Source organism: Ruditapes philippinarum, unplaced genomic scaffold, assembly GCF_026571515.1.
Source record: "Ruditapes philippinarum isolate M1 unplaced genomic scaffold, ASM2657151v2 ctg5094_1_1_1_1, whole genome shotgun sequence".
Lineage (NCBI taxonomy): Eukaryota > Metazoa > Mollusca > Bivalvia > Venerida > Veneridae > Ruditapes > Ruditapes philippinarum.
In genome coordinates this window covers 1-13,849 of record NW_026864711.1, presented here as the reverse complement: position 1 = coordinate 13,849, position 13,849 = coordinate 1, and the positions used below count along the sequence as shown (strand labels likewise).

Here is a 13,849-nt window from a genome sequence, read left to right as displayed (position 1 = left end):
GTAAAACATACAGAAGATGCGAGAGCATGTCAATATCAGCAAAACAAAAGTAAAACATTTTGTCATCATCCGATAAATGCATATCATGCGGAATAAACTGGTAAACATTAAAAAAGAATCCATTCTTGATCCATATACCATGTCCATGATTGCTTTAAATCCAAACCAAATTTTTTTGTAGCAATCCCAAACGGACGCTGATTGAGCCAACCAACGTATGCTTGAAGGGTGTGGTAGAAGCACACATTCTAACCAAGCTTTTAGAAAGAAGTAATGTTGTAATGTTGCGTGTACCGTTACCATCTACGTTATTATTCAAGAATAAAGTAAAACAAAAAACCTGGTTTTGATATGGAGGTTTTTCTATTGATTTATGAAGGAGTTTTATGAAGAAATTTACCAACTGATTGTTTGACTGGTTGAACAATACTCGAAAAAATGGGTATACGGACTGATATTCATATAAGTAAAAGTGGTGACTTTGTTTAAATGTCTTGATAAGTAGTAATAGGGGAAGAAGAAAATGTATAACATGTAACAAAGACTTATAAGAACAATAAGGTCATTGGAACACATATTTTGCAAAGAGTTTTTTTAAAGAATAAGTGAACAAAGGACATACCGACCAATTTAATTCCAAAATATTTTTTTGTACGAAATTGCATAAATTGACAATGGCGGAGCGTGCGTTTCAGTATTCGTGGAGGGATTTTATTCCAGTCTTTGATTACTATAGCCTAAATAATTAACAAACAAAACAGTGATGAAATGAATTACGTTCTATCATCAAAGGTTTACATCACATTTGTCAACCATTATTCTGCATAGATAACCCAGTTTTCGACCTCAAGTGACCCATATTTGCATTGACTTAGACATCAACAAAACAATCTTTCTTATCAATTTTAAGGCTACTAGGACAGAAACAAAATCCCCTAGAGAGTTTACAAGTTTTTTTACACATTTAGGCAATGTGATCTAGTTTTTTATTACCAAAGGCGACCCATATTCAAACTTGATCTTCAAATTATCAAAACAATCTTCCTGGCCAATTTGCAGGAAGTTTGGACTGAAGCAATAGTCACAAGTACATGAATAAGGTTTCACCGTATTCGTGCTGTATGACACCGATGATCGATATTCTAACCTGACCAAAAATCACTAAACTAACAAACCTTTCTGACCAATTTCCAAAATATTTGGTTTAAAAACAGTAGTCCCAAGGTTTTTCCAGAATTGGGTTACTGACTTATTTCAAGGATATTTTAATCAAATCAGTAGCCAGTTACAATGTGTAACTCTAGTATGGCTAATTCTACATCTATGAAGAACAACTTTATCATGACGGTTAGGGAGAGATAGAGATGATGATTTATCAATACAAGGATTAATATCATGAAGTTACGTACAGCTTTGCCCAAATTTAATTTTGATTCAGAACAAATAAGATTTTACAAAGGTTCAAAATAGCTTTTAGGTAAGAGTAAATCAGCTGGTTGAGAATTAAAGGAATCTTTAACGAAAACACCTAGTTTTTCATTTTCTCCTATTTCAACGTGTCTTGGGATCTTACATAATTTGACTTTGTCTCTACAATATTAAGAAATCGCAAAAGGTGTTATCTTATCTTAATTGTATTGGACTTTCGATAATTAATTCGATGAAATCGATGAAATACACGCACAGAGTCTGAAAGAACTACAAATGAATGACAATAATCAGTGACTTTTGCTACTGCAGTAAGTATAAATGTATTAACAAGTAGTCTTAGACTTGACAAAAAATGAATTGCAAAAAGAACGGCTACACCTACTTTACGCCGTTCGTGTAAATTTGGATAACACTTCATGTTCCTTGAAATTTTCTGAAGATTGGAAGACTTCTTTTAAATATTGAATAACTGTTAACTTCTGGTTAATAATGTGAATTTGTGTAAATTTATCATGCACAAATATGCAATAGAATATAATTCAACCTTAAATTTTTCGTTGTTAATTGTTTTGAAAGCATAAAATGTCAAAAAAGTGAATGATTTATGGGGTACTGATATAAGCTTAGTCTCTTTGATATGTGCTTAGTTATCCGGGTATTTAATTTTGTTTAAACAAAAATACCGCTTGATAACAGCAAAGATTTCTTAGCACATCGTAGTCTTTTCTATTCATTTTTCGTAATAATTTTTGAGTTTAAATACCCCCTTGAATTATAATGTCCAATTTATTGCCGCACTAAGCGTGTGTGAAGCAACTATGGATGATCTTAGAAAAAAAGAACTGTTTTTAATATCTGAATGCCGACAACTAGTGATGAAACTTTTTTTATCCCCCCCCCCCCGAAAGGCGGCGGGGGATATAGAAATAGTCTCCGTCCCTCCTTCCGTCCGTCCATCCGTCCGTCCGTCCGTCCTTCCGTCAAAAGTATTTGAGGTATCAACTTGAAACCTCATAGGTGGATAGACCTCATTGAGGAGGAGTGCAGTGCACAAGAATGATAACTCTACACTGCATAATTTTTGAGTTATTGCCCTTTGTTATTTTTCAAAATTATTTTTGTCCAGAGCGTAACTCAAAAAGCCTTTGAGATATCAACATGAAACTTCATACGTGCATAGATCTCACTCAGGAGGTGTGCAGTGCACAAGAATGATAACTCTACCTTTCATAATTTTTGAGTTATTGCCCTTTGTTATTTTTCATACTTAATTTTTCACCTGAGTGGAGCATAACTCAAAAGTGTGAGATGTCAACATGAAATGTCATAGGTGGATAGATCTTATTGAGAAGGAATGCTGTGCGCAAGAATGATAACTCTTCCTTATATAATTTTTGAGTTATTGCCCTTTGTTCTTTTTCATACTATTTTGTTGGGAGCTTATTGAGGTATCAACTTGAAACCTCATAGGTGGATAGATCTTACTGAGGAGGGTGCAGCACACAAGAATGATAACCTACCCTGCATTATTTTTCAGTTATTGCCTTTTGTTATTTTCAGCCATCAGTATTCACATAGGTTTCAAATCTGTTATCACTTCAGCCATCAGTTTTCATTACCAAAGGACCTCTTAAAATTGAATTATTCTGCTCTACTACATATACATTCTTCCAATGAGCAAACACATTCGGCGGGGGATGGCCATGTTGACATGGCTCTTGTTATAAATAACAGTACTACTTTTCTCTAAAAACTCCTGCAGTTATTGTTAAATGCCGTTTACCATAAGGTGGGACCAAAGCCTATCCAAAAGAAACTAGTGATTTACATAAGGCGAACGTTATCTTCACGCAAGGGAAGCCTCAAATTCTATATGGCTTCATGGAGATATCTAAAGTGTCCAAAAAGAAATAAGAAGACGCAATTTAATGTTTCCTGATACACACTACCAAGTCAATGCCTTCTTTCTTTCAATAATGTTATTTATTGGAATCAAATTTCGTCATTTGGTTTGTCCAGATTAAAACCACTCAAATTATTATTGTAAATGTCACACTGGAGTAAGATCTCATTAATCCTTTCATGCATTATTTTAGGAATAAAGTTGTCTCATGTAGAAAATAAAATTGCAATGAGCTAGCTAGTGCTTCCTTACATTTTTGTCATTATCATGACAAACAACATTTTTTAAATCTTAAAATCAATACGCAATTAAGATTTATATCATCTGTTGGTACACAAAAATCATGGTAATTTGATGTAGCCCTGTTTAATAATCTTTGAAGATATATAAGACATTTTGCCTTTTTAAAGAAAAAATGGTAAAGTTAACATTGACAGCGCTACAAAACAATCAAACTCTAGACATTTATGTATGACAGCTGATCTTTAATATTGTAGTTTATTGTAGTTTATTGTTTGAATTGTACTCATTCAATTACGAAACATACCTACATATAAAATTTTTAATTCAAGGTGATGGACTCATATGAAATCCACAAAATGTCCTCTTCTGTGACAACACTCCAATGTACTTATTTACGATCAATGTTAACGAATTATCTACTTTTAAACAGCAATTGCGATTCGGCATTGATTTTAGCCTTTTATAAGGAGATTACACTCTTGACAAAATCGCATAAATCTGACATAGCATCGTTTTTAGTCACTTTTCCGTTTAGGCACATAAATGAATATGCAATTAGTAAAAAGAATGTTCATTTATACACGTTTGATATGACGAAATATAACATTACCATTCTATGTTGAAAGTAATAAGATCATGCAAAAAGGTCTAACAATATTTCATAATTCATTGCAAGAGCTATACTCTGTGAATACTTATGTGATTGCTTTGTCGGCCAACAACAATATTGTACGGGTCTGACGTGGCGGCAAAGATTCTATCATGCTCTTCCAGATGGAACACTGCTCCTATATTACTTGTTCTATCAGCATGTTCAACTGACATTTCACACACAGACTCCACATGCTCAAGTAAAGTTATCAATGATCCGTTTTTATTAGACACACAGTTGACAACATGACTTACTGTTTGATCAATGTTTTCATTTAGTTCCGTACTGTTTTCAAACCTTGTTGTCATCATCAATGAAATAAAATATTTTCCGGTCCTCTTGATGTGAATTTCGCCATCGTTTGCTGCATGTGAAACTTTATTTCCTGAGTATACTTCAGATCCCCAATACACCTTTGTTTTCCTTCCAGGAACTGATCAGAAAAATATTTTTGCAATAGCATTATCTAATTGAACACTGTCGTGAGCTCAAATAATAAATTTATTCCAATTTAAAGACAAATATTGAACACCTAGTTTCAACACTAATAAAGACAGATAAAATGAATATTTACTTAATTAACATGAAAGCTTAAATTAAACTCAATGTTTCATGTATAATAACAAGAAATTTTAAATTGATGATTTAAAATAAAGAGATTAAAACAAAATACCAGGCTTTGAATGTGATGAAATCTGTCTGAGGTGTAACTGATCAGCTTCTTCATTGTTTACAAAACAGTTAACCACTCCAAGATCAAGAGCACTATATTCTGTAAGAAAGATCAAGAGCACTATATTCTGTAAGAAGAATACACCACACTTATAACGTGTATTTAAAATCAGATATTACTTGCAGAAAAAAAAACACAAAAAAAAACCACAAATAACATTAAGATTTTAAAGTAATAATTGTATTATAATATTTCAATATTGATACCACAATATTAGCATTACAAAACATTCATGTACAGATAGTCATTTGGTAAATGTTATGCCTAGATATTTATTTTTTTATAAAAAAATAGTTTAATACTTATATAATTACTTCAAACAATTACCTTCGACGACATTTATTTGAGAGAAAAGTATATTAATTGTTATATAAGCATCTACGTTTAAATCAGTAGTTTTAATCATACAATGTTCTCTCTTGCAAATATATTATTTAACTGATTGAAATCCTGTATGTACGATAAAAACGTTAAGAATTAATAAATTAAATACAAATGCTTAATGTTATGGACCTGTAAGCAATTACAAAAGCGTTAATAATTTACCTTAAACTGTAAAGGTAAATTGGGTCACATTTAAACTGTAAACTTCTTTTATCAGCTTAGATGATTAAACATTGAAACAAAGAACAAATTTAGTTTAAGTCACAAGAAACTCAATACAATTGACATATATATTTAAAGCGATTTTATACCTGGATTTATATTGCTGTCATATCTGTCTGTAATTGTCTGAAAGGAAACAAACAATGAACATAAAAGAACGATTGAATACATACAAATAGCATTCAATTAATTATACTTATATTGACTTCTCATTAAATAGAATATAGGATATTGAATGAGTGTAGGTTTTATACTATTTATTGAATGAGTTGAATAAAATCATATGCGAACCTCGGCAAGCATAATTCTGTTTTATTCAACAAGATCAATATCTACAAGAATATAATATTCTTATATCACATATTCAAAATAAGAACGGTGTACAGTTAAAAAGAGTCATTTTTCATTGACGTGGTTATAGTGTTAAGCGCTTTTACCTTATGTTTATATATAACGCAAATGACGACACGTTAAAATGTTATTACAATAGTGTAATATCAGTTTTATTATATGACTCTATTACCGTAGTTCATAAGATATGAAGATTTATTGATTGATCATTATAAAACTATTTAAACCTTAATATTTTATAGAGTTTGATGTATATATTTAAGGATATAGGTAAAGAAATCTGGAAACAAAGTGATCCTTTATAAAACCTTTATAAATCATGAAATTGTACCTTGTTTATATAGTTTGAAAGTATATCGGAAATCTTCACACAATATTGATCAGTGTCTTTACTCTTAACTTCCTCGTCAAACAGGCGTTTAAGCGAATCGTAGTTTTTATGTATCGAGTTCAGATCCTTTTCCGAGAAGCAAATCCTCGGTTCAATTAATTTTCCTCTTAACAGGCGCCAGTACACCACAAGTGATATGAGAGCTAGTAAATCTAATACAACTAGATTAATCAAAACTTGGAGAATTCTGGGTTTTGTCATCTGTTGAAATATAAATGAAACTATTAGACTAGAAAGATAATACATGTACATTTGTATATAGAATAGGTTATAATAGACATGGAAGACTTTTAGAAAATGAAATAAATACCTGATTTGTTGTGTTACCAAAATTAAACATGAATATACTTCTAAATTAGAGACATGTCATTTTTCATAATATTACGTACTAAATGTAGAGTATTCTTTTTGCTATAATTGTCTAATCTATTCAAATTTGTTTTTAATTGTTTTACACGTAATGTGAAACTAATGGACAAGGAAAGAAAGTATCTAAAGTATTAGCATTTATTTCGAATTTATAGTTAACTTACCTTGTAAGACATTTTGTAAAAACAATACATGTAGTTAAAAATTCAAATATTTCTATAATTTTTGTCATCTTGATTTAAGATAAAAAACACTTACCTTTGGTCTGCATAAATGTTAGCCAGATTAGCCAGATAATTTAGATTGGTTCTCTAACCCTTTTCAATTTAACCGTCAAGGAAGAATAATTTAAAGTCATTGTAGTATTTTGGGAATTTTAAAATAATTATATTGAAGTTTCAAATTTCTGTTTCGCTTTAATAATGGATACCTACGCATACGTATTTCCGTACACGCAAAAAATACCAGCATTTTAAACTGTTTACAATTTGAATATCGCTGGTTTGGGTATCTTTGTCTTCAAAGCAAAGTTTTTGTTGCATATAAAACCCATCATATAAAACCCATCTTGCATTAAACCATAAACTGAAATCCTGCACTAAATACATTAATTTTATATATTTTAAAGATGATGTAAACTTACAAATAAAAAGACACTTATAATTTTGCTATCTTTAATGATACAAAAAGTGCATTTAAATTATATTCAATGTCGATTTGACAAAAAAGACAAGTTGCTTATTTCGCTTCCTATTCAATTTAATTAACTCTATAATAATCTTTCATTTGAATTTTCAAATATTGAACTTTAAATCTTTGTAAGTATTTTTCTAAAAAGATAATGATCAACAAGTGCGTATAAAGTAATGATTGATACAACATGTTTGTTGTAACTTTAACTTTTTATAAGCCACTGAATGTTAAATAACAACTACACTTATATGGTAGACAACTCAAATAATTATACAATTGAACGATGTGAAGAGTTGTCTTCGCCCTTAAAATTTTATTTGTATACGATTATTCGACTTTGTTTTTTATATTATCATTTCATTAGTGTTTTATATTATACGTACCTACAAATTCATTGAGAAAAAACAATCTTGTTATTTTTCCCAGTCTGTGAAGACATTTATATCTAGCGTATTCGGTTTGAGAAAACGGTAAAGATATATACAAGAAAAACAGTATCAAATAGAAAAGAAAAGCTATCTAAAGAGTTGGCAATTCAGTGCCAGAAGGATATTACAGATTATTCTATAAAATAACGTATATGTATAGCAAAAGTAAGCATCTCATATATAGTCAACAAACGAGTAATTTACTTTATTTTGTGATCAATTTAATTGAAATCATGGTATAAATTATACGAAAGATATCGTCTGTTGAATCATAGTCACCTTTTATATCACGTAGATATATGAACTGAAAGAGTACATCGATGAGTAAATGAACCAACATGTGTTGAAAAACAAATTGAGTGATGAAATATAATATTTTAAACGCATTAAAATATCTCTATGAAATTGTTTATTTTAAAAGATCATTCGTCAGAATGACGACCTGGCTAGCGTATTTAATGCGACTTTTGTGTTTTGTCGATATTTTTTGTTTCAGTAACGTATTGCATAACATCTGTATTTTTTTATTCGGTACACTGTTGCATTTGACAAACAATTCGTGTCTTATTTCACTGAAATGGGCAGATAAAATGTGACTGAGACAATGTTACGCCAATATTGGGAATGAAGTACCTAAGCAACGATCGATTCAATGTAAAAAGTACCTGTGTGTCACATATTTTATCTGCGTCTTTTTCCTTTTAGTATCATATGACACTAGTAGACCGGGGAATGACTCCGGCATAACAAATGTCAAGACAGTTGAATTTTAAATGAGTTATTGTACTTCTAAATATTGACGAAACACAACGGTCGCTCTATCGAAATGTAGCCATGTAGGCATTCACACGAATAATCTTAAAGTTAAAAATAGTTATCATATTGTAACGCTAGTTAAAGTATGTTGTCATTGCAGCTGTATGCATTTATTTTTTTCCATTTGATTCACTTATAAATACATAGTCCGTTTACTTATCATGTAACTCGTTTTGGACAAACATTTGCACAGATTTGGCGTAACCTTTGCACAATTATTGGTTATTTTCAAATATCTGCGTAAATGGACAAACACTGTGATATTTTGTGCATTAAATATGTACAAAGAGGAAAAGTAAACATACATTCCAGAATTCACACTTAACATTGGATAGATCATTGATATTTTATATGGCTAATTCAGTTGAATGTTTGGAATTATCTAATCTAATGCTCTGAAATTACCTTATCGGAAACACTTGGTTGGTGCGAAAAAGATAAAACATTCTTTGTAAAATTATGTAACAAGAAGATTATTGAACTCTCTGTAAAAGAAGAATTCTGAGTCAGGTCTTATATTTTATACAAGCTGAAAGCTTCAATTGCCTCATTATTGAACTCAAAAGGTTTAACTAGGAACATACATGCATATGTATGTATTAAAACGTATATTTGTCAGTGAATGTGTGTTTCTTTCCTTTGATGACTGTAAAAACGTTTTTATTAAAACATTATGATATCTATACAAGGAACGCAATCGAGTAGTAAATTAGGCAAATATAAACAAGATATAAGGATGTTAGAGATTATTTAGCAAATGAGTACTAGGTTCAATAAATATTGGTAGAGGTTAGCTACTCAATAATGTTCTGAACAGAAACAAATGAATTCATTGAATGTAGTATTTCACATTATAGTATGAATGCTAAGATGATTATTGCTGTGAGCAGAAACGATATTGTACGGGTGTGACGTTGCAACATATAGTATATCATGCTCCTTCAAATAAAAAGCTGCTTCTATGTTACTAGACCATTCATCTGCATGGCGGTATGCCAATTCACAGGTTGATCTAATATTGTCTAGAGGAACTCGTTCGGCCCAGTCTTTCAGATGAATTACATAAACAAAGTGTTTAACATTGCAGGTCGATTTATGTATTGAACTCTAAAGGTAAGCAAAGACGACACATAGTAAAAGCCAGATTGATTGATGTAGATGTCTCTCCCATCGTCCACAGATAAAACCTCGTTTTCTTTTCCTTATATTGATTTTGTTCTGTTTTCCAGGAACTTAATTAAGTAAATGAATAAAATATAAAAATAAAAATAAAATATCTAATGTCAACATTCAAAATTACATGTATGCTCATTATCTTTATGTTAAAATGTAAAAAGAAATCATACATTTTTCATTCATATAACCTGTTTAAATCTTTTATAGTATTTTTAACACAAAAAGATTATGAACATACCTTTTCACACCTCTGAGCTAATATTATAAAAATGTAATAAAGATGCTTTACTTTGTGTAATGTTGCAACCAAATTGCATCATATCTAATGATAGATGCTCTGGAGAGAGAGAAAAAAACAAACAACCAAATTACAAAGCGAACGGCGTTAAGTGTATCTTCTCAATGAAAATCTATACAAATAAAGACCTTTATCACATTAACCGCGGCGCAGGAAAGAGTGTAATCAGACATGACGTGGCGTCATGTGCGATGTATATAAACATAGCGTTAAAGCGCGCTAATGGTAGCGCGTCGGTTTAACTATAAATCGTTCTCTTTTTCAATATGTGATAAATAGAATTTTATATTCTTGTAGATTCTACAATAAATTATTGAACTTGTTGAACGACTTTATTCAACTCCTTCAATCCATATTGAAAAGTAACTCCATAGTTTATATTGATTTACTAAATTTTATTAAAACTCTTGTGATTGCTTGAAGTAACTGATAAACAATCATTATTTATCTCAATTTTTTCACCCTGCGTTGGCAAACAAATATACCTACATGACATAATAGATTACACTCTCGTGTCTGTTTTTGATCTGGGGGACTGTGGATGCAGGGGGGGGGGGGGGGGGGGAGGTGATGAAATTTACATCAGAACGCTTTCAAGTGATGTATTATAATGTACGTACGAACTAACAGTATAATTCACTTCAATATTTAAAACAATTTACGGTTAACGTTCAAAACCAACATCATTGTATTGTAACAAGTTATACCTGGATTCATATCACTGTCGTAACTTTCATGCGTTTTCTGAAAAAGAATTTAAAGAACAATTTAAAGGACAGACAAAAAAAATCGAAAAAAATATATTCCACTTCTATCAGCCTTTGTGTATATTTATATTGCCAATGTATGCCATTACTATAATTCTTTTCCGTGTTTAACTGCAAAAGTCAAAGAGATGAAACAACAAAACCAAAATGTATTACACATACATATCAGTTAGTGTACTATACTACAATCAAAGTGCTGAAAGCACTGATGGGGGCGCAATATGTTGCATACAAAAATTCGAGATTTGTATAGCAATCTACTTTCCAGGTATTCCAATCTGATATCATTCTTCTTTCAAAGTTGAATAAGTGCCCATTTTGTACACAATATAATAGTATCGCCTCCAAACTCTTGTCAAAATTGAAAATCATGTACCAAGAACATACTAACAAACCGAGGCAAAATGCATAATTGATATCATATATATATCATGAATAAACATTTTAAAATATGACATTGGATTTTGTTGGGAAACTATAGTAGTTTAACCAATTTTCATGTAAAGTACTTCCTTATGTGAGTGTATAATACATAAATCAGTGTACATACTATATTTATTCCAAGAAATGATTATGCAGACAGAAAATAAACAGAAAATTTAACTGTCTATAAAATATTTCTAAAATAAAACCAGGACTGAACTTATTTTTTGTAGAAACCTTTCAAGCACAATAGATAATACATGTGAGAATGTAAATTGGAATGGATACATATAATCAAGTTGGCATTGAAAACAAGAGCCACTATCTAGCTTGGGCCATGCTCAGCCTTTTCTTATATTGGAAGTCAAACACATCAGTAGGAGAATATTGTAATATCTATTAGAGTACTCCTAGAAAACATAATATAAATGTATAAAGTAAATTTCAAATTTGAATAGTAAAGGTCATAGTTGAATGATAATTGTTCTTTTGTCCAAGAATGAATCAAATCATAGACAAAAACAAAGTTATGACAATGTGATCGAATTTCAATTGTTTAACCTTGGAAGTAATGGTCATTTTAATGTCAAAGTTATATCAGAAAAATTCAACATGTTGGTTTTGTGTTTGTATGTTCAAGCATGATTCAAATCTGTAAATAATAACAAAGTAATAACAATTCCAGCTAACTCCAAAGATATTTTATATCAAATAAAGGTCAAGGTCATATATGAACTTGAAGGGCTTTTGTCACAAAAACATGTCTCCCAAAACTGTGTATGGTTCTGATCACTCTTTTGAATTTTGGCAGTTTTACATGTGATAGATTTTTCTTTTTTTTAACTCTGGGCCATTTTGTGCAGAGAAACAGAACATGCCATTGTCGGATACCCACGATTGATAAACATGTCACATAACATGCAATCAATGATGAATGTTAATGGTTCGGCCGTGGGTATCCCACGATGAGAACATGCCAACAATGTGCACAACTAAGGATGGCACTGTACACTCCTGTTTAGTCCTGTTTGAAATCTAACCAACAGTTTAAACATTACTTTTGTACTTTTATATAAGTTAAAGATAGAAAACATTATCAATTTTAATCCTATACTTATTATAGGTATTTATTGAATTCATTATTCAAAATTAAATGAAAGAGCATGGAACAAAATATTTTCAAGATCTAGTAAAATCTAAATGTTTTTAAAATCTAGTAGAATCAAAACTTTACAATAAATATATCAATAAATATACTATAAAGTACATTATTACAAATACATGTATTTTGGATAATACACTCTCAGCTGAAATACTTTAAATGGATATGGTATTATAAATGTTTGTAAATATTGTAAGTTATCTTATCAATAAAATAGATAAATACAGAATCCCTAAAGAAAGCCCAACACGGCAAAATTGAAAATGTTGCAGGCTCGGTTTGATTGAGCCTGTTCATGGACGGTACTGGAAAGTGCAAGTTACCGTCCACGCCCCCTAGCACCGGCTTAAGCAGAATTCAACATTTAACATGAACTGGTAAAATTTGGTATTTTGAAACATCCTTAGATGTGTTCATCTGGCAGTTATCATGGTATCTTCACTGTGACACGTTAGAGTCATTCCATGAAAAGCGGCATATGGTCCCCAAGTAATTAAAATGCGTGTGCCCTAAAGAGAAAACAATGGGCAGAACTAAATAAAATGGAATTTTGAAAGGGGATCTGAGGTTATGAAGCCTGCGTATCACAGATAGGACGTCAAAAGACAAATTTAAAAGCAGGCAACATATCCTAAGGGTGATTCAACATTATTCAAGTAGGATTATTGGAACCACCCAACTAGAAAGTGCCAAAAAGTTGAAACTAAAAATACCACAAGCACAACAATAATGTCGTGCTGAACGATCTTCAAGGATCGAAAATAGAACATCATTGATTAAATGTACGGGGAGACTTTTTACAGCCGCCACACGGCACAAATAACACGGATGTGATCATAAAATAGATAAATACAGAATCCCTAAAGAAAGCCCAACACGGCAAAATTGAAAATGTTGCAGGCTCGGTTTGATTGAGCCTGTTCATGGACGGTACTGGAAAGTGCAAGTTACCGTCCACGCCCCCTAGCACCGGCTTAAGCAGAATTCAACATTTAACATGAACTGGTAAAATTTAGAAATTTTGAAACATCCGCAGATGTGTTCATATGGCGGTTATCATGGAACCTTCAATAAGTCTATTCTTAATAAAAGAAAATTGCACTTTGATATTTTCTGTACAAACTAGAACTGTCATTGTCATGGCGTGAATACCCCCACATACCAATTTGTCAGAATCAACAGTAGTCATTTACAGCTCAGACAACCTCCCAGCCAAATCTGAGGGAAGTAAGCCAGTGCATTGCTAAGTTATGTATTCTACATGTTTTAGTGGAAAAGATCAAAGTGAACTTTACCTTTGGCCTACTGACCTTCAAAACTGAAACATTTAATGACTTCAATAATACCCCCCCCATTTCATGCAGCCTTGCCTGGAGGTGTTTTTATGATGAATATATGAGACCATTT

At 31.3% G+C, this 13,849-nt stretch overlaps 1 protein-coding gene across 1 annotated transcript; it reads right to left on the bottom strand.

Moving 5' to 3' along the window:
* Window positions 1-3,744: 3,744 nt before the first annotated feature.
* On the bottom strand, window positions 3,745-7,048 carry LOC132726585 (uncharacterized). Its single transcript, XM_060711919.1, has 5 exons — window positions 6,938-7,048; window positions 6,251-6,511; window positions 5,658-5,694; window positions 4,903-5,001; window positions 3,745-4,662 (listed from the first exon to the last, which is right to left on the bottom strand). The coding sequence occupies exons 2-5, from the start codon at window positions 6,509-6,511 to the stop codon at window positions 4,256-4,258; spliced, it is 804 nt and encodes a 267-aa protein (XP_060567902.1). The 5' UTR covers window positions 6,938-7,048; the 3' UTR covers window positions 3,745-4,255.
* Window positions 7,049-13,849: the final 6,801 nt, after the last annotated feature.